General features: G+C 34.6%; 1 protein-coding gene across 4 annotated transcripts in view; it reads right to left on the bottom strand.

Annotated features, from left to right (window-relative positions):
• PIGN (phosphatidylinositol glycan anchor biosynthesis class N) overlaps positions 1 to 23,123 on the bottom strand; it is a 106,683-nt gene that overhangs the window by 78,339 nt on the left and 5,221 nt on the right. For 3 of the 4 annotated variants that reach the window (XM_060119168.1, XM_060119167.1, XM_060119170.1), the window contains exons 3-10: positions 18,489 to 18,737; positions 16,316 to 16,437; positions 15,366 to 15,464; positions 10,661 to 10,767; positions 5,857 to 5,981; positions 4,611 to 4,741; positions 3,592 to 3,708; positions 891 to 931 (exon numbers count right to left, since the gene is read on the bottom strand). In XM_060119168.1, coding sequence (XP_059975151.1) covers positions 891 to 931; positions 3,592 to 3,708; positions 4,611 to 4,741; positions 5,857 to 5,981; positions 10,661 to 10,767; positions 15,366 to 15,464; positions 16,316 to 16,437; positions 18,489 to 18,709 — 963 coding nt within the window. In that variant the 5' untranslated portion in view covers positions 18,710 to 18,737. The remainder of the gene's footprint in view (positions 1 to 890; positions 932 to 3,591; positions 3,709 to 4,610; positions 4,742 to 5,856; positions 5,982 to 10,660; positions 10,768 to 15,365; positions 15,465 to 16,315; positions 16,438 to 18,488; positions 18,738 to 23,123) is intronic. The other variant, XM_060119169.1, reaches the window with a different exon arrangement.

Consider the following 23,123-nt stretch of genomic DNA (forward strand, 5'->3'; position numbering starts at 1 on the left):
TCCCTTTGACAGTGATTTTTATTGCAAATTAATAGACTGCTATCTGATTCTATACATTGTCACTTACTTGGATAATAAGCATCCATCCTGAGTGAAGAGACCATTCTTAATATGCTGAGAAAGAACAGGCTTCTATAACCGCAAGCCTGAAAATGAGACCCTAGGCCTTGGTTTATCCACCACAGTAAGGAATGTCAGCTTGTGAGGTGACCTGGAGAAGTAAGGTATTCCCGCCATTTTGGAGGCCACATACCAATGATGCCATGCCTTCCACAAATAGTAAAGATGGCTGTCTACACAGCATATCTTCAACAAGATAAATCTGTGCTTCGTATTTACAGATGTTACTGGTCTAACTTGATTAGGTTGGCCACACATTTTCCTATAATGTAAGGTTTCTAGCTGAGTAATCTATATACTCTTGTCACTTTTTCTCCATTGCATTTGTAAAAACTCTGGGTAGAATTAAAGATAAAATGGGTGTTAATAAAAAAGAAATGGTAACTGACACACTAACAGGAGAGAAACCCATAATGGGGTTTTATTAGATCTGTGCTTAAAGGAACTAAGCAAGGCAACCATGACGAGAAATCACAGAAATGTAACAGGCATGCAAATTTTAATTTGCATAATAATTCTTTAATTAGCCAGTGTTATTTGGAGGGAGGGCATCTTCTCTTTTCACTTTTATTTGTGGCTGCTTTTTTTATTTTGCCAAAAGGAAGATTACTTGGGGTTAAGATATTCTCATTTAACAGTATTTCCCTTGGTAACTGAAATGTTTTAGAAAAATCTTTTATCATTATTAATATACTTTTTTTCCAGACTGTTTTGGTCTAAACTTCTTATAGATGAAATTAAATCTGAACATGATTAAATTTAATGAATACCTGATTGACATCTTGTCTCTTCCAGTTCTCCAATTTCCATTCTGAAAGATACAAATAAACACCAGAGTTGATGTTAAGAATTTTTTTAAAAAAATAAATCATTTTATTATTATAAGTGGTCAGTGGAAAAGAAAGTATTGGTAAAGTTCATTTTAAGCCAAGTATGAACAAAAAGCGTGCTTAAGAAGGAAGAGTTGTACATTTTTTAAACTAGAATTTTAAAAGAATAACTGAAAAGTAAATATTTGATATTTTCTGTGATAGTTTATTAATTTGGAAATAATTTGGAGATAATTGTTTCAAACTTCCAAAGGCTAAGGAAGGAAAGATGGAAGTAAAAGGCACAATGATAACTGTCAGCATGACTACAACTAATGACAGTCTTGTTCCAGGGAATTATTAAGGCAACCAATAGCCCATTAGTCAATCTAAGCTTTTCTTTTTTCTGTAATGAGAGTTGCTTGCAAAATATTTGAAATTTTTTAGCTCTGATGCTCTTACCGTCACTAATCCCAAATGTGAAAGTAGTATAGTGAGTTACTATTAAAACTGCCTCATTCCCCTATCTTTCTACATATAGATTCAGAAATTTCAATAAACAGTAATCAAGACAAATGATTATGAGGCCATGTCTTGATTTTAAGACTTTGTTTTTGACTTCAGGATATATGACCCAAAGGGTTCTAAGGCATTTTTATGATGAAATTTCCTTTAATAAGCTAATAAAGTTTAAAAATATGATCCTAATTCTACCAGTCAGCTACTAAAAATTCAGACTAATCACCTGATGAGGAAAAACATGTACATTCCCTTTCTCTGTAACTTATGATACCAAATATCCATATAAGAAAAAATACATTCTTTCAGTAATGATTCTTGAAGTCATATGATTCTAAAACGTTAAGTCACTGAGAAATCAACTGCCAAAGGAAAGTTCTGTCTCCTAAGTATTCAATACAAACATACTATTTAACCTAGCTTTTATTTAGATTCAATCTAATCCATTTAACACAGAGCATAAGAATATAAAATGGTGCAGCTGCTTTGGAAAATAGTTTGGCAGTTTGCAAAAAATAAAACATAGAGGAACACATGACCCGTTAATTCCACTCCTAGGTACGTGCCCAAGAGAAATAAAAACACATATGCACTCAAAACCTTTTACACAAATGTTCATTGCATCATTATCATAACAGCCCAAATGTGGAAACGATCTAAATGTCCATAAGATGACAATGAAATATGGCATAGACATACAATGGAGAGAGAAGTAAGGAGTGACTGCTAATGGGAAGGGATTTGGGGAGGGGGGGTGGCAATGAAATGTTTTGTAATTAGATAGTAGAGGCGATTGCATAATCTTGTGAATATACTAAAAAAATTTAATCATACACTTTTTTTTTTTTTTTTTTTTTTTTTTTTTTTTTTGCGGTACGCGGGCCTCTCACTGTTGTGGCCTCCCCCGTTGCGGAGCACAGGCTCCGGACGCGCAGGCTCCGGACGCGCAGGCTCAGCGGCCATGGCTCACGGGCCCAGCCGCTCCGCGGCATATGGGATCCTCCCAGACCGGGGCACGAACCCGTATCCCCTGCATCGGCAGGCGGACTTTCAACCACTTGCGCCACCAGGGAGGCCCTAATCATACACTTTTAAAACATGAACTTGATGGTATGAGAATTACATCTCAATAAGAAATAAACAAAAAAAAAGAAAGAAAGTGTGTAGGAAAATTTTATTATACAAACCAAAAAGTCTTCTATGGTAGAAATACCTAATACAGCTGGGAGTCCACATCCCTGGAGAAGGTTTTAAAAGGAACATTTCTAGGCCTTACCCAGACTCATGGAATCAAAATACCTATACACAAGGTCTGGAAATCTGTAACTTATTATTTTTTTTGCGGTACGCAGGTCTCCCACTGCTGTGGCCTCTCCCGTTGCCGAGCACAGGCTCCGGACGCGCAGGCCCAGCGGCCATGGCTCACGGGCCCAGCCACCCCGCGGCATGTGGGATCCTCCCGGACCAGGGCACAAACCCGTGTCCCCTGCATCGGCAGGCGGACTCCGAACCACTGCGCCACCAGGGAAGCCCTGTAACGTTTTTTTTAAAAATCTGTATTAACAAGTGCTTTGAATGAGTCTGACACAACTAATCCAGAGAAAGGCATTTGAGAGGAATTTATTTTGTCCAATTAGTAAAAGCTTTGAAACGCTAAAATACCCTTACCTTACAAAATAACCAGAGCTCCAAGAAAAAGGAATTCCTTTTCGTCATGGACATGGACTGAGAAGCAAGGGAGGCTTGGGCAACAGAGAGAGCCTTCAAAAGTACTAGAGACAGGGCAAAATCTGTCCAGTTTTGAAATATCAATTGTGACATATGTGTGATTTATCTAATTGATAGTCTTTGCAGGTAAGATCTAAGCCAAGGGTTTAATCTAAGTCCTGGAATAATAAGGTTTGTGAAAAAAAATATTAAAACTTATACTTGAACTTTCACAAGGCAAATAACTAACAATTATATTTCAAGCTGAATATTATAAACCATATAATATGAACTATACAAAAGTAATACATAGAAATAGTAATGACACAAATATCAAAATGAAAGCTATAACTTGAAAAGTAATTTTTTTAAGTTAAACTTTGGTTTTATTCTAAAATGTCACATTTATAAAAACAATAAAGATAAATGTTCATACCTTGCAAATATGTATCATCAAATTTCTGAGCTAACACTTTTTGAGGATACTTGATTCCAGCTCCCCAAGTGACAAAAGGAGTACAAGTCTCGAAAGGATGACCAGCTCCATGGGAACCTACAAATAAGACACAAAGAGTAATAAGACAAGTATCAATATATAAGAATTAACTTATACCTAAATATTTTTTAATACTTAGTTTTAAAGAGTTGATCTCCATATAGCTAATTCTAGCCACCATACTCCCAAATGTTTGCATCTCTATATAACAATTAGTTTTTAAATATTCCCAAAGAAAGTCAGAGCATCAACAACAAACAGGCAAAAACAAAAAGCAGAACATCCGTTGAGTGACTGGTTGAAAGAGGAATAAGAATAATAACAATAAGAGTTGGAGGAGATGCCACCAGAGTAGCACCAAAGGCAGAAAGAACAGGGAAAGCTCCTTTGGGGAGTAACCACCCAAGTTTGAGGCCAGGTCTGCTCTGAAGAGGATAGCAAAGTCTCTATATGCTTTTCTTCCAGGCCACTTTGGCTGGTATAGCCAAAAGCCCTTTATAAAGTGGAACCGGCTCACAAGAATTCTACATTGTGATTTGGTGACCCAAACCTCAGCTTTGCCTTATTTTGTTCTCTGTGCACACACTGTGTTTGCCTTGGGAATCTCACAGAGGGGATAGGCTCATCTAGTAGTACCCTCAGTAATACCACCTTAAACTCACCCCCTCTGCCATCACATACTGTTAATTCTAGGTGGATAAATAATCAGTATTTTTTGTTTTCTTCACCATATTTTTCTCTAATTTCTCATGTTAAATGAGAGTATATTCCTTTCATAGTTAGAAGAGAGATTATATAAGATCAGTCTTTTATACACTAACATTTTATGCATGCTATTACGTGCTAGACAGTTTGCATATACTAAGATATCTAATCCTCTTCAACATTACAAGATATTTGCAAGCTACATTTACCACTACTTTAATCGTAAAGTATATATCACTTAGAAACAGACTAACCCCAGTCTGTCATTCCATGGTCAGCAGTAAAGATAAATGCTGTTTTCCCATCACTTCCGTAAAAATCTTTAAGAGTAGACACAATTTCTTTCAATCCCTCATCAACTATTTTAATATTGTTCAAATATTCCCTGTTTAAAAAGAAAGAGAAGAGAGATTTAAATTATATTAATTACATTAATTTGGAAAAATCAAATTTATTCAATATGAACTTATAAAGTCAATAACTTGAAGTACTTTTAGATCTCATCTTTAATATTTTTTTAAATCAGAGCTCTTTAGAGTGTTAAAAGTAATTTTCTTCTCTTAAAGAAGTAAAAAAATCTGGAATCATTTTCAAAAATGATTTTTAAAAAGATATTGATTAGCAAATAGATTTTAAGGAATGCTTTTTAAGTCTCAAATGCAACAATGATGACTTTTAAGTTCATGCCTCTCATAATGTAAACTATATTGCTCTTTCCACATTAGTAATAGGTAAGCATCACTGTTTCAACTATAGAATATTTCCATCCCTTAGAGTGTCTGTGATATAAAACACTATAATATATTTTGAACAAACTATATTTAAGCTTTCCATACAGTTGAACAAGGATGGTTTGGTATAAGTTCTATCACTTAAGACAATGCATTGTATTAAAGAAGGGAAGCATGAGGTATCCATTACTGGCAGCTAACCAATAGGCTTTACAGTTAGTTAGACTAATCTAAATCAAATTCAAAATGAAGAATAAAAGTATAACATGAATTCTTTCTTTCTTATGGTCTGCAAAAGTGAGAAAAATAGTCGCTGTTTTATATAAGGAGTACTACTGAAACATCATATACAAAACTTTATACTATTATTTGCTAGATATAGCACTGATTAAATGGAACATAAGGAACAGCTAATTACATCTTTTTGTGATATAAATATTAACACCATAAAAATGCTTTTTATTTCAAAATTTACTAAAATACTTCTAAAATATAAGTTTTTTCTCTCTGACCTGATAAATGAAGAATATGGAATACACATATAGGATATATTTTATTTATATTAATGTGCAGTGTGGTCACAGCATATGTGATTTTAGCCACTATATCATACTACATCTCATATAAATGAGAACTTATTCTACTTTAGAGTTATTTAAAATATAAGTTCTGTTGTGATCATTACAAAGAAAACATTATAATAATATTTTAAAAGTTCAAACAGGTGTTTCCCTCAAAACCATGAAATTAAACACAGCATTAAAATTACCTTGACGATGGTCGGTGAGCATGTCCATTTGTATCTATTCCTAATAAATGTAAGAAAAAAACTATTTTGTCTTCATTTAGTTTAGAAAACAAAGATTGGTTGTTTCTGGCAGCATGAAAGAATTCCTATATGTAACAAATCAGTTAAAAAATTTTAGTTCATTCATTTTACTTAAAAAGTAATTCCAATGAAAACATTTAATTAAATTTATACATAACTATAAAATTAAATTATCCTATTTTGTTTAAATTTGTCCTCAGGACCTACCAACACGAAGTACTTGTCAGTTCAGACATCTACGTTCAAATAGTGAGTGAGCTATTTTCTGTGTTATAATTAGGCTAAAAAAGTTTATAGAAAGGGGATCTCGTTTTCATGAAGTTCTCATAACACTGAATAAAATATAGCAGATTGAAGAACTATTTTGACAAGAGTCAAAAGTAAAACGGTACTAGTGGCAACAGTTTAGGAACGCTTTATGAGTTTAAAATGTTTTCATATTTCTGTTGTTCTATGTTACCACCCTAGTCCAACCAGTCTCTCATTTGCAACACTGCAAACAGCCTCCTATTTCCTTTGTCCCGAGACTAGAATCTGTTCTTCACATTGTATGATAGAAAAATGTCCACTTAATGAAAGGAAATACGGTTCAAAAATGATTAATTTCATAATGATAAACTGGATTCATAAAGCCCTCTAAGAAAAGGATTCATCCTATGCTTACATACACATGAACATGTAAGCAAGTACCTATGGAGAGTACTTTTAAATTATTTTAAATAAGTCAACAGGCTGCCAAGATATATAATTATTGTTCACATAAATTAACTATAGAAGATGTTAATTTTAAGAATAAGAGGTATTTAACTTCCCAACAAAAGTCTGAAGTATTTTTTCAGATAATTCTTCATTATTACAAACATTAAAAATATAAATGGTGCCAGAGAAACCATCTAGTCAAGAATAGAAATGTCTTTTTAAAAACATAAACATAATGCTACCAATCCTCCTTAAAAACATAAAATGGCCCCCTTTCATATATGTATGAAATGTATATTCTACCTAGCCCCTTTCAAATACATTCTAATTCGCCCCTAAGAAATTTTAAATCTAGATGGAAATGGCAAGTTTTTCAAGAGAAAGGAATTACATTCTAAAGATATAATTGAAAGCTGACAAGAAACAAAAAAACTTAGCAATTGAACTTGAGTCAAATTTACAATTTGTTTCATGACTGATAATATTCAGCTTTGTAAAAAGTGCTATTCATTCATAGGTGGACACAAGATCTGTGAAGCCATGAAACACTAATCTTACAGAGCTCAGCCTATTGGATTCCCACTGCCTTTTAAAAAGTTGGTCTTTGGTACCTAAGAGAGAGAATACACTCCTAGCTTCTTTCCCCCCAATATTTAGTATAATTATGCCCACCAACCCCACTTTTCTTAGCTCAAAGACACTCATTCATTTTTGTACTTAACAAATATTTATTATACCTCATGGGAGACTGCTAGATGACTACCCCAGCATGCAGTCTCTCTTTCTCTCCAAGTAAAACCTCTGATTTTCTGGGACATGTCAGTGCTCCAAACTTAAAACCTACATATTTCCTATTCTCTCTGACAGCTACATGTGCCTTTTTGGTTATGGCCAATGAGATATAAGTCAAACATTTCGGTCAAAGGACTATGTGGACCTAAGGTTTTTTGAAATAAATTTAATTTAGTAGGAGAGAAGGTCCTTTTCAATTCCTTGTACTGTTGGCCTAAAACATTTAAAATAATGGCTGGAACTCCAGCATCTCTTGGGTCGTAAGACAACTTTGAAGCTAAAACCATGCCCTGAGGATAGAAGAGAAACTTAGGCGACTGGGTCTTAATGACATTGTGGAACCACTATGGCAATCTTGGACTGCATCAATCTCGGGCTGCCTACTTCTGGCATTATCTTTTATTGAGATAGAACTTCTAAGCAATATTTTTTTTTCTATTACAGAGTTGAATTTAATCTAAATTAATCATGTATCTATGTACCAGACACTTCCATGATAGGAATTTAGATTTAACAATGTGAAAAAGACAGTATCGGGCTTCCCTGGTGGCACAGTGGTTGAGAGTCCGCCTGCTGATGCAGGGGACACGGGTTCGTGCCCCGGTCCAGGAAGATCCCACATGGTGGCTGGGCCTGTGAGCCACGGCATGGCTGCTGAGCCTGCGCGTCTGGAGCCTGTGCTCCGCAACGGGAGAGGCCACAGCAGTGAGAGGCCTGCGTACCACACACACACACACAGAAAAAGACAGTATCTCTGCCACAAGATGTATATAGGATTGAAATTATTTGGGTTTTTTTGTTTGTTGTTTTGTTTTGCTTTTAAATCCCCTCCTTTTTGCATAAACAGTACAGAAATGCTTGTTAGATCCAATGGCTTATAATATAGGCAGTTGTAAGCTTAAATAAAAGCAGAGTTCCTTTTAATCCTCTGGGATGTATTGGAACAGTTAGTCCTCACACATCTTTTTCTTTTCCATTCTTTTTTAGATTCTTTTCCCATAGGATTGAAATTGTTGCCAATGTATCAAAAATTACAGCATAGCATAATAAAGTACTAAGATAGAGGTATTAAGGGAATATAGAAGAGGGTTCTCTAAGTCAAACTGGAAGTGGGGTAAAGCAAAGGGAAGTCATGGAAGACCTAATAGAGGAGATGGCTATGGATATTTTACCACAAGTTTTAAAAAAGTGAGTAGAAATTGGCATATATATGTAAACCGTTTGACTAGAATTAAGCATGAGTCTCTGGCCAGGGCACAAAGTCCAGGTTGGACCCCTGACTACCTCTCTAGCCTGATCTCAGACTGTGCTCTAGTAAGTGTTCCTGCCATGCTAACCTCCCCTTTTTTCAGTTCCCCAAATCCATTATGCTGGCTCTCCTTTCAGGGCCCAAGTTTACATAACGCTGTTGGCCTGAAATACTCTTCTCTATATGCAATCCAGATCCACCCATTTCTTTGTCTTCTATACTTCTCCAGAGACTATCTCAAAACTCTCAGGAAAGTCTTCCTCTAACTGTTTAGTTTAAATCAGAATTTTCTAAAGATATGTTCTTAGTCCCTGCATTTTTCCTTCACACCACTAATCATTGTTGATGATTTCATATTTTTGTTATTGATTAATGTACATGTCTCTATTATATCTTATGAAGTTGTAGGCTAATTTTTTTTCTGGTCACTATCATATCACCAACTAGCAGTGTTGAAGTAAAGTGAAAAAGGCATAAAATCAGGCCAGTCATTAGCAATATCTGCCTATCCACAAGGAATCAAATCCATGATTTTGGAACATTTTTGGCATGTTTATGAAATTAGAAGCCAAAGGCCTTTAAGCAGATACTAATATAAGTCAATTATATTAAGAAATGATAGCAAAATAAATTGCTAATTATTTTTTTGAAGAGGTTTTATTTAACTTGAAGGTCTTCCCTTTTGACAAAAGCATATGTTAAATGAAAAAAGAAAGCTTCAAGGAAAAATATTCTGATAAAAGAAATAGGGTTTATCAAAGAACACATTGAGCACTTAATTCCTGATAAGTAAATACAAAGAAAAATGCAGAAACATACTGACTGTTTACAAACAAACAATAAAAATGACTACATTATGGAGAAGTCCGCAACGTCAGTCCAAAGACACTACTGGTAAAAGGAAGAATCATTAAGGGTCAATCAATGAATGCTTCTTACAACAGATGAATTATGAGTTATAATTTGGAGATTAGAAAGAATAGATTGGCAGAAAGGAGTGAGCCAATATCTACAGCTGAGATTTTCACACAATTTTTGAAAATATAAATTCTATTGGATTCCTGGTGAAGCTGTGATGATTGTCACTAACAAATAGTCCAAAAAACTCAATATCTTAATGAAATTCAAATATTTTTTATGATTAACTTGTGAATTTGTTTTTGCTTATCTAATTTTTCTTTAAAGTACAAATTTTTTAAAACATCTACTTTATGTTATAATAAATGCATTAGATTTGAACAGCATTTTTCAGAAGACTTTCAAACAAATCACATGTTCCCACTACTTGTAAGAGACTGGTTCTGTGGTCAAAGAAAGATCAAGAAGGTTTACCTAGGATGATTCAGCAAACTAGGAAAGAAATGCAGGTTTCCTAAATCCAACCAAGGGCTCATTTTACTGTCAGAAACACGGAATTTAAGAGTTAATTTTTTTAAAATAAATCTATTTGTTTAATTTATTTATTTTTGACTGCATTGGGTCATCGTTGCTGTGCACGGGCTTTATCCAGGTGTGGGAGCTACTCCTCGTTGCAGCACGCAGGCTTCCCATTGCAGTGGCCTCTCTCGTTGCAGAGCACAGGTTCTAGGTGTGTGGGCTTCAGTAATTGTGGCACGCGGGCTCAGCAGTTGTGGCTTGCAAGCTCCAGAGCACAGGCTCAGTAGTTGTGGCACACGGGCCTAGCTGCTCCGCGGCATGTGGGATCCTCCCAGACCAGGGATTGAACCCGTGTCCCCTATATTGGCAGGCGGATTCTCAACCACTGCACCACCAGGGAAGCCCAGAGTTAACTTTTTTGAATTATTATTTTTTAACTTCTATTAATTGATTATTGTAGAATGTGTAATTTCCTAGAACCCAGTCTTTTTAAAATAGTATGCTACAATATAGTACTTTCAAGTTCATACAAGTAAAAAAAACTAAGATGCATTTACTAACAAATCAGTTTCTAGTACATTAGGTACAAATACGTGTGCTGTAGATTAGCCACTCAATAGGACATACCTTCACATTATCAAAAACCCAGGTATCCAGTTTTGTTACATCCTGGGCACCAAAATCCTCACTGTAAGCGTCATAATTATGTGCAAAAACATGGTTTCCACTAGCACCTGTAAAGGAAATTTGGAGAAAAAAATTTTTAATGATCTGCCATGGACCATAGTTTATACTATAACATATGCTGTTGTTTTTGTTCTCACAGTAACATATTCCAATTTTACAGATACACTACAAGTGAGTTAATTAACTTGCCAAAGTCACAGTGCTAATGAATACACAACAGCACAAAAGTAAACACCAAAGTTTGTCTCCCTGTAAGGATTAAACTATTCAAAGAATTTGTGCATCTAAGGATGGTACAATCTAAAATAGATGAAATCATTTGCTTTACAAAATTCCCTAACCAAGAAGAAAATTCAAATATTTCAATTCTTTTATTCATAAAATATGTGCATTTTTCTCAGTATAAGGGAATAAATATTGCTTATTGCCAAATAGTTTGAAAGGGTCAACAAATATATTAATCTTACATAGTTGTAGGATTTTATTAAGAATCTAATCAACTTAGTGAATTTCTGAGTTAGGCTCTTATAGCTCATAAGTAAGAGATATAACAAAATAATGACAAATCTCTTATAATATCAGCTTAGCTCTAATGATACTATTCTACTGTTCAGCCATTCTACTTCCCACATTCTAAGTAAAGATCTGAGTGGGTCTGTGGGTTTCCATAAGAAATGGAACATTCTTATTCGATTATCTCCAATTCAGGCATCCTGTCCTATCAACTGTAGTCAGAAGTAGGGAGGTAAGTTTGGTAGCCATAGCAACTTAATCCATCCTCACCACCACCAGTCCCCCAAAAAGCTTAACTGCTTTCCAAAGAAGGGAGTATATAAGTGGCAAGCAGTGTGAGTTTTTTGACCTGCTCTACATAATAATGTTCTGTGACTATCATACAGAAAATTCTGAATATCTGTTTTGCTTTTGAGACATATAATAATCTTTAGTAATTACAATTATTATAATTATATTCTTGACTAAGTGTAAACCTTTTCATTAGGTGAAATGATCATAATGCTCTCACTAAAAAGCAGTTAATGACATAAAATGCAAATGGAATCAAACTGATTTTAGAAAGTAATGTAAATGAATTTTCTAATCAAGAGATGTTCTAATACTTGCAGATTCATGCACACAGAAATACAACAAATAAATTCTTAGAAATGCACAACCTGCCAAGACTGAATCAGGAAGAAATAGAAAATATGAACAGACCAATCACAAGCACTGAAATTGAAACTGTGATAAAACATCTTCCAACAAACAAAAGCCCAGGACCAGATGGCTTCACAGGCGAATTCTATCAAGCATTTAGAGAAGAGCTAACACCTATCCTTCTGAAACTCTTCCAAAATATAGCAGAGGGAGGAACACTCCCAAACTCATTCTACGAGGCCACCATCACCTTGATACCAAAAACAGGCAAGGATGTCACAAAGAAAGAAAACTACAGGCCAATATCACTGATGAACATAGATGCAAAAATCCTCAACAAAATATTAGCAAACAGAATCCAACAGCACATTAAAAGGATCATACACCATGATCAAGTGGGGTTTATTCCAGGAATGCAAGGATTCTTCAATATACGCAAATCAATCATCGTGATACACCATATTAACAAATTGAAGGAGAAAAACCATATGATCATCTCAATAGATGCAGAGAAAGCTTTCGACAAAATTCAACACCCATTTATGATAAAAACCCTGCAGAAAGTAGGCATAGAGGGAACTTTCCTCAACATAATAAAGGCCATATATGACAAACCCACAGCCAGCATCGTCCTCAATGGTGAAAAACTGAAACCATTTCCACTAAGATCAGGAACAAGACAAGGTTGCCCACTCTCACCACTCTTATTCAACCTAGTTTTGGAAGTTTTAGCCACAGCAATCAGAGAAGAAAAGGAAATAAAAGGAATCCAAATTGGAAAAGAAGAAGTAAAGCTGTCACTGTTTGCAGATGACATGATACTATACATAGAGAATCCTAAAGATGCTACCAGAAAACTACTAGAGTTAATCAATGAATTTGGTAAAGTTGCAGGATACAAAATTAATGCACAGAAATCTCTGGCATTCCTACATACTAATGATGAAAAATCTGAAAGTGAAATCAAGGAAACACTCCCATTTACCATTGCAACAAAAAGAATAAAATATCTAGGAATAAACCTACCTAAGGAGACAAAAGACCTGTATGCAGAAAATTATAAGACACTGATGAAAGAAATTAAAGATGATACAAATAGATGGAGAGATGTACCATGTTCTTGGATTGGAAGAATCAACATTGTGAAAATGACTCTACTACCCAAAGCAATCTACAGATTCAATGCAATCCCTATCAAACTACCACTGGCATTTTTCACAGAACTAGAACAAAAAATTTCACAATTTGTATGGAAACACAAAAGACGCCGAATAGCCAAAGCAATCTTGAGAACGAAAAATGGAGCTGGAGGAATCAGGCTCCCTGACTTCGGACTATACTACAAAGCTACAGTAATCAAGACAGTATGGTACTGGCACAAAAACAGAAAGATAGATCAATGGAACAGGATAGAAAGCCCAGAGTTAAACCCATGGACATATGGTCACCTTATCTTTGATAAAGGAGGCAGGAATGTACAGTGGAGAAAGGACAGTCTCTTCAATAAGTGGTGCTGGGAAAACTGGATAGGGACATGTAAAAGTATGAGATTAGATCACTCCCTAACACCATACACAAAAATAAGCTCAAAATGGATTAAAGACCTAAATGTAAGGCCAGACACTATCAAACTCTTAGAGGAAAACATAGGCAGAACACTCTATGACATAAATCACAGCAAGATCCTTTTTGACCCACCTCCCAGAGAAATGGAAATAAAGACAAAAATAAACACATGGGACCTAATGAAACTTAAAAGCTTTTGCACAGCCAAGGAAACCATAAACAAGACCAAAAGACAACCCTCAGAATGGGAGAAAATATTTGCAAATGAAGCAACTGACAAAGGATTAATCTCCAAAATTTATAAGCAGCTCATGCAGCTCAATAACAAAAAAACAAACAACCCAATCCAAAAATGGGCAGAAGACCTAAATAGACATTTCTCCACAGAAGATATACAGACTGCCAACAAACACATGAAAGGATGCTCAACATCTTTACTCATTAGAGAAATGCAAATCAAAACTACAATGAGATATCATCTCACACCAGTCAGAATGGCCATCATCAAAAAATCTAGAAACAATAAATGCTGGAGAGGGTGTGGAAAAAAGGGAACACTCTTGCACTTCAGGTGGGAATGTGAATTGGTACAGCCGCTATGGAGAACGGTATGGAGGTTCCTTAAAAAACTACAAATAGAACTACCATATGACCCAGCAATCCCACTACTGGGCATATACCCTGAGAAAACCATAATTCAAAAAGAGACATGTACCAAAATGTTCATAGCAGCCCTATTTACAATAGCCCGGAGATGGAAACAACCTAAGTGTCCATCATCGGATGAATGGATAAAGAAGATGTGGCACATATATACAATGGAATATTACTCAGCCATAAAAAGAAATGAAATTGAGCTATTTGTAATGAGGTGGATAGACCTAGAGTCTGTCATACAGAGTGAAGTAAGTCAGAAAGAGAAAGACAAATACTGTATGCTAACACATATATATGGAATTTAGGAAAAAAAAATGTCATGAAGAACATAGGGGTAAGACAGGAATAAAGACACAGACCTACTAGAGAATGGACTTGAGGATATGGGGAGGGGGAAGGGTAAGCTGTGACAAAGTGAAAGAGCAGCATGGACATATATACACTACCAAACGTAAGGTAGATAGCTAGTGGGAAGCAGCCGCATAGCACAGGGAGATCAGCTCGGTGTTTTGTGACCACCTGGAGGGGTGGGATAGGGAGGGTGGGAGGGAGACGCAAAAAGGAGGGTATATGGAAACATATGTATATGTATAACTGATTAAATTTGTTATAAAGCAAAAAATTTAAAAAAATAAAAAATAATAAAATGTAAAAAAAAAAAAGAAAAAAAAATACAATAAGTCCAAATGGCATGATCCTGAATATATGCAAATAGAAGTTATAAATATAAATTTTAACATTTAAATCTTTATGTGACTATCTATTAACTTCTTAGTAATAATCTATCAAAGTAAAATGAACCAGATGTCTACATCATCATCATAATGAGGAATTATCATCATCATAATAAGCATTTTGCTAAATGTTTCACATGAATTATCTTATTTAATCCCCAAAACAAACCTAGAAGATAGAAATTATTATTATTATTATCATCACATTTTACAGAAAAGAAAACTGAAATTCAGAGAAGTTATCTAGCTTGCCCAAGATTAAAAAGCTATTAGATGTTAAGAGTCATACATGTACGATTTCATTGAATCCAAGGTATTAAAAACTGTATAATTCAACATTTCAAGTACAACTAAGAAGGAAAAAAAAATCAAACTGACATGTCTATCTATTGTAATATACACCCTTATTTCAGAGATGTTAAATATGTAAAAACATGTATTTCAAAATCAATAAAATATAGTATATATTTTAAATTACCATATTGATTTATTGCCTATTTAGTAGCTGAGGAAATATAATCAATGACTTTTACCTTTGGCAAACATAGTCAAGATGTCTGGGCTCCCCCAGCACCATGCATGCCTGGTTTCATTAATAAGAGAATCAAATTCTACAGGATTTTCCTTCCATCCTTCAGGTAATTGAGAAAGAAAGCAAACAATGACAAAAGTAATATATACATGATGAAATATTAGTATATCCCCTAGAGAAGTATTTTTCAAATAATAACAATGAGGATTAATTGCAGAACAAATGCAAAACTAATAACAGATTTTGTTACATGTATTATATTACAATTTTTTTTAAAAAGCTTACAATAGATAATTTACTTCTTACTAAAATATAGAATCACTTTTGACCTTTCAAGTGTTAAGATCTAGGAAATCCATGAATCCATCCAATCATATTCTATCAATAGCACAGGATGATAAAAAGCTAAAGCTTAGGGCTTCCCTGGTGGCGCAGTGGTTGAGAGTCTGCCTGCTGATGCAGGGGACACGGGTTCGTGCCCTGGTCCGGGAGGATCCCACATGCCGCGGAGCGGCTGGGACCGTGAGCCATGGCCGCTGAGCCTGCGCATCTGGAGCCTGTGCTCCGCAACGGGAGAGGCCACAACAGTGAGAGGCCCGCGTACTGCAAAAAAAAGTAATAAATAAAAAAAATAATAATAAAAAAGCTAAAGCTTAATTCTTGAGTCAGTCCCAGTGTGTGTTTATGTGAGTTAGGCATGCTAAAATACTTGTCAAAAGTATCTCAAAACAGGGACTTCCCTGGTGGTCCAGTGGTTAAGACTCCATGCTTCCACTGCAGGGGGTGTTGGTTCGGTCCCTGGTCAGGGAACTAAGATCCCACATGCCACGCAGCATGGCCAATGAAAAAGTATCTCGAAACATACTTCACTTTGTGTCATGATTCAGTGTTAAAGAAGCAATATTTTTGCAATAAATTTTTCATGTGATAAAATCATCTAAATAACAATACCTTTGGCAACTGCACTGACGTCTTCATAAAACCCTGCTATCAGGGCTACATGGCCTGGCCGAGATTCAGTTGGCACACGTGTGTGAGATATCCCCCAGCTGCCTTCATGCATTATGATATTCCTAAAAGATGTTACAGATGAATAGTTAACACAGACTATGATCAAATGCTCTGTTAAGGCTTTAGAAAAATAAGATTATTACTGAAGGAATCCAGTCAAAAGAATGAGTCAAAATTTAAGAAGGAAAGGAATCTTTCTGATCCCACTTGAGCCCAGTCTTATCCCTCTCACCAGCTGGATTCAGTAGCACAAGAAAGCCCAGGTGAGACAAAGAACCACTCAACCACTGTACAGGATCACAAGACAAAATACACCATTATTGTTTAAAGCCACAAAGTACTGAAATGGTATGTTACATAAGAAATCACTGATATACACAATATTATTTTGTCAATATTAAATTTTATTAGGTGTGATGGTGGTTAAATTATCTTCCTAAATTTGAGATTAAAACAGGCCAAAATTTCTTTTGTTAAAATGTATCAACATTCTTTAAGTTGTCTAACAGGATTTGCAAAATTTCGGGGAAAATGCAAAACTATCAGTAATGCTGTTGCAGGTAAAAGGCCAGCAGAGCAACAAGTTATAAAACACTAATTCACTGGTAACAACTTTCAAGATAAATTTTCAACTCTCAAAATGTTCTGTAGAAAAGTATCTAAAAGTGCTGGTTTAGATACTTTAAATATTGACATCTCATAATAAAACCAACTTTAGTCAAATATATACATAAAAAGTAAAAGGCTTAAAAAACCATTGAACCACCTGCTGAGGGAGAAATATTTTTTAACTTCTTCAGTTATGTAATGGAAACTGAACTCAAACAGAGAGAGGAAGGTATAAAGAAATGCGGAGACTTCTGTTGAAAACACTTTGATCAGATCATATTTTTTAAAAAACAGTGAGGAACAAATAAAACCTTTCAAAAAAAAAAGGTTTAGAAGCTAGAATGGCATACAACACAAGGAACATCAACTGTGAGCCCTTTGCCCTCCATGTAACACCCCAAGGAGAAGCAAGTGGTACCATAAAGCCTTGCCTTTGCCTTAACAACCAGTATATTTTATATCTTATTAATTTTACAATGAACTATATTTCTCTCCTTTCTTTGACAACTAAGAAATTCAACCAAATATATCACCCCAATTTTTAAACTATTCATAGAAATTTATGTTACACATTTTTGTGTAGTGAACTTAAGCCATGCTTGATCTTATTTTCCTACTCATATTTTCCTACTGCCCTGAGTTGCTCATTTATTTGCATACTTTAGTATATTATGCATTTCTTTGAGGCACCATAAATTTATTCCTGGAAATTCAACATAGAATTCAGGTTCATTCATTCTTCTAGCAGTCAACAAATATTTATTAATTGCCTATATGCTCTAGGAACTAGAGATAAAGTGGTATATAAAACAAAGTCCCAGCCTTAGTGGAAGTTGCACATGCTAAGTAGTACTATAAGGAAAATTGAAATAGGGTAAAGAGATAGAAAGAAATCATGACAGGGGCAGGAGAAAGATAGACGATTTTAGATAAATTTCCACTTGAATTTGAGTTTTAATCTCTCTACAACAGCATTAGGAAGGGCTTTTGAGGGGCTTGCTATGAATCAGAAAAAGAACAGTTGATTGCGGGAGTTCCCTAAGCCCCCAAAATTAAACATTTCTTTTCAAAGCCACTTAATAGAATCCAAAATTACATTATGTAGTGATATAGACTTGGAAGGGCTTTATATATTTTATAGAAGATGTATTTTGAGTTGAAGTCTATATTTTCTAGTTAAACACCTTTGTAATTGGCAATTCACTAATATTTATGCTTGTCATTAATAAGAAAAGGACAATATAGCGAGTTGTAAGTCAGGTTTCAGATATTAGGACAAGTTAGGCCAAGCAGCTAAAGTCATTCATTTTGATTCACCTGATATCAACTTCCACAATAAGAGAAATAACTCTTAGAAGGAAATAAACTGGCTCATCTCTATGGCAAAGGCCAACGTATATGTGCCCTATTCTCTTTCTCATCATCACTCCTCTACCCAACGTGAGATAAACAGTATTAGCATAACATTTTCCAGAGATGTCTTTGTACCAGTTGACATGCTTACCTAATAAAGGGTGCCCTAGGATTTCCATTTTCATCTAATTCATAAAGTTTATCTGCTCGCAGGCCATCAGCAACAAACAGCACTAATCTTTTCGCTGGGGGAGGCAATGGCGTAAACTGAGGAGTCATTCCATGAACCAAAGGAGATGTAAAATAAATGTCAAAGATGGAGGCAAAGAACACCAAATGTATAAGCAATCCCAAAATAATGTACAGCAGCATATCCCGTGTCACTAATCTTCAAGAAAAACTGAAAGGAGGGAACAAAATTAAATTTGGGTAAGCCTTAGTGCAATCATATATATTTTCTCTTATTCTGATGACTACATATAGACTGTATATTTAAAAATATTACATCACACAGCTTCACCTTCATTTATGATGGTAACAAGCATTATTTAATAATGAGATAATACAGAAATAAAATATATGATAAAGTACACTCAAGCAAAAAGAAAAGTTCAAGTATCATAAGTAATTAGCACCAATAAACTATTTATAATAAACTTAAATGCATACTAAGCTCATAAAAACTAACATAGGATCAAAAAACAGAGAAAAAATTAAATGAGTCCTAAAATGAGTTAGGGTTCAGTCAAGTCAAATCCTGTATAAAATAGAAAATATAACTCATGGTGGTCTTCGTTACCCATGTGACAACCATTGATATTCTCAGAATTTAACATTATTTGCCTATTTGTGCTTCTTTTTTTTTTTTTTTTTTTTGACTTTTGGTTATCAGCTCAGGACAGTTTTAGCTTCTCTTGACTATCACCAAGTTGAGCAGACAACATGCATTTTGTCCATTTAGTAGGGGAAGGAAAAAGTAGTTAAATTTCATCTTTGCTTCAGAAGATTTACACTCATTAAGGGAACACTTTATTTTAGTTCCCTGAACCAATAAAAAAAAGCAGAGGGTTACATTCATTCTTTCAGTAAAAATGTTCTGTGCACGTATTAAGTGCATAATTGTGTATTGGGGAACTACAGAGACCACCAAAGTGACACAGTCACAAATCTGATGAGCTTACAAATACTTAGGGAAGGAAAACAAAGCAATGTGAAACATTTAAATAACACATTTAAAGTATACCATTAACTGCCTAAATCAATGGGAGTCCATGGGAGTGTTTTTCAAGCCAGTCTACAATTTGCTTTTGTTGGTGAATCTCTACCCAGATTACAAATAACAGCGAAGTACTCTAACTTGTCCTTGTAATGTAACTGCATTAGTTACACAGAGTGACGCTTGGCTGAAGAACACTAAAGATGAGTTAATTTAATTACAGATAGATCTTATTCTTCCTGGCCTCAAGAAGTACATTATAAAAGGAAAGGGTGGCAAAATATCCTGCAAAAAAAACTGAAACATTGGGGAAAAAACTTTATCAAACTCAAGCTATAATAAAATAATAAAATAAAATAGAGAAAATGGTCAAATTATGGGCCAGGTTTTTCTTGGGAGAATCAAGAGTCAACTAAATATCAAAGATATTCCACAAATTATGAAAGTCCCTTACTGAGTAGATGCTATTCTGCAATCTAAGGCAACACTCTCAGAATAAATATGTATTTTCCTTATGAGCTTTGACTACATAGCAACTCCCATCTTAATAATAGCAATCTGATTATAAAAATAAAATCACTGTGGTAAGTTTGGAAATATAGAAAAATTACCTATAATTCTACTACCTAAAGAAAAATCTGTTCACAGTTTCTTACAATTTTTATCCTATCTACATTTTTATAGAGGCTCACAATTTTATATAGATTTTTTCCTTTATTATACATTAACATTTCTGTTATTTTAAAAAAACCCCACCTTTTCCTACACATCATTTACCATTACCATGACTCTATTCTACGGGTGCATTTTAATTTTCCTGATCATCCCCATATTGTTAAGCATGTTTTTACAATTAAAAGTATCGATGCGATTAATCTAAATTTATATATAATTTTTATGTTAATTTTTCAGACATTTCACATTATGTGCTTAAGATACTGCCTATAAGTACAGTCACTGAATCAAAGGCTATGAACATCTTTAAGGCCTTTGATATGCTATATATGGAAATAATTGTTTCAGCTGAATACTGATTCTCCTAATGATAAATTAATTAAACACTTGCAATATATATTTCTCTTGCTTATCTCACAAGTCCTCCTTCAAATACACACAGTACAACAAACTAAATTTGATGAATTAAAAAGGAGACATTAAGCAGAATATTCTAAAGGACAAGATTTCAAACACAGAAATTATTATTAACATCAGTGTTTCAAGAGAGGAGGGTGTGGTCAACTTCATCAGATACACTTAAAGACTGGAGTAAGAGCAGGGAAGCAAACTGAAGTCCTTGTTAACCTTACTGAGGAATTTCAACAGAGTAGTGAGAGGTAAGCCCCAGGAACGTGGGAGGTCAGGGAGGGAAAGACAGTGGGATGAGTACAGCTCTTTGGGAGAATGCTAAGTCTAAAGAAAAGTTCTTTTCTTAAATGAAAATTGATGTATGGCCAATAGAGGGTTTTCCTCAGCTAGGAGACACTAGATCTGTGTGCTGAGGAATGATTTCAAACGTAGAAAGAAATTAGTTCCAAGTGAACTACCTCTGGGCTCTTCAGCTGGCTCTTCCCATGGCGGGCTCCTTATTTTTCACACCATCTTCTCAAATGTCGCCTCCTCAAGGTTTCTATACCACCCTAAAGTAGACCCTTTCCTCATTTTCCCTGATTTAAACAATGACACACTCTGTATTTATTGGTGAAATTTACTAAGTGATTCTCTTCCGCTAGAATATAAGCCCCATAAGGACACAGATTGATATCTTGTTCACCACTGTTATGTCCTACCTACTGAGAAAGTAGGTGCTCAATCAATGTTTTATAAGGAACTTATTAAAATGAATGGCAAAGTAATTTTGGCTAAAATGAATCCTACTTCAACAACACTTATTCAAAACCTACTATTTTGCAAGTATTATGCTCAGCAACAGAATTTGAAAAGTGAATAGACATGGACCACATGTCCGTGTTGAATACGCATGACCACATGTTTTAGTAGGACCACAAAGAACGAGGCAAAGAACCCAGCCAAAGCAAGGAAAGACTCTGAAGATATGTGGGATATTAGGCAATCAAAAGATGTATGCAAAAATACAATTATCTAGTAGCCCACTTTTCAATGCTAACAAGGAGCCCTGTGATAATGCTTTCAGATCCAAAAAATTACCTCCTAATGTATGTTTTTAACCATTTTTAATATATGCATATTAAATAAAAATTACCACTAGTTCATACAATTGTTTTTCTTTTGAGTATAAGGGTTCTTGTTATAATACATTCCACTTATTTAGAGTTAATTATTCTAAGGTCAATAGTCTTACTAAATTTTTTCTGATGCACTCTAATGAATGGCATCTATTTTTAAATTTTTAATCAACTTTATTAAAGTATAATTTATATACAAAAATGGACATTTTACATTTTATAAGTTTTGACCAATATATACACTCATATAACCAACCACCAGAATCAAGATATAGACTATTTTTATCATTCCAAGAAGTTCCCCCATGTTCCTCTGCAGTCAAACCCTGTCCCCACAGCTCTGACCATAAGCAATCACTGCCTTCTGTGATGCAAGATTAATTTTTAGCATTCTGAAGTGTCACTGAGATGGAATCATGCAGTATGTACTTTATTGTATCTGCTTTCATTCAGTATTACATTTTTGAGATTCATGCATGGCTGTGATTCAGTTGTTTGTTCCTTTTTAATACCGAGAAGGATCCATTGTATGGATACACTACAAATTGTTTATCTATTCACCTCTTGATGGATATGTGAATTGTTTCCAATTTGGGGCTATTATAAATAAAGCTTCTATGAACACTAAATGACTTTGTGAATATATGCTTTCATTCCTCTTGAATAAATATGCAGAATTAGAATTGCTGGGTTAAATGGTAAGCAGATGTTTAAACGTATAAAAAGAACTGCCAAACTTTTTCCAAACTGTTTAACACACCTACAAGCAATGTCTTTAAGTGTTTTAAAACTTTATTTTATTGACACTCTATAATTTGGTTATAAATGTCATTTTACAATTTACTTTTATAGTAAGTATAATGTGCTTTATAATTTCTTATATACTGTTATAATGTTTCCCCCCACTCTTGAGTATATTCAATTACAGTTAGTTAGTGGGAGTGTAGTGGTAACCTACTGTGGTTTTAATTTACCTTTCCCTGATGACCAATAACATTGAGCAACTTCTCATGCATTTAATGAGCTTTTTTTAATCCTCTTTTTTTTCCCTTTTCACTTTTTAAACAGCGTTTTTCAAATAGCAGTACTTTTAAATTCTGATTAAGTTCAATTAATTTTCTTTTGGTGATTGTATTTTGTGTCCCACCTAAGGAATTCTTGTAAATGACAACACTTTAGTACAGATTGTTAACATTTTTATTTTCAAACAATTCCAAATTCAGAGAAAAATTGCAATAGTGGTACGAACATCCATACACCCCTTAGCCATATACATCTAACGTTAACATTTTTCCCACTTGCTTTATCATTTTCTCCCTCTTGCCTCTCTGGCCCCTGCCTCACCTCTTTAACTTACCCCTCCCAT

This window comes from Mesoplodon densirostris, chromosome 15, assembly GCF_025265405.1.
Source record: "Mesoplodon densirostris isolate mMesDen1 chromosome 15, mMesDen1 primary haplotype, whole genome shotgun sequence".
NCBI lineage: Eukaryota > Metazoa > Chordata > Mammalia > Artiodactyla > Ziphiidae > Mesoplodon > Mesoplodon densirostris.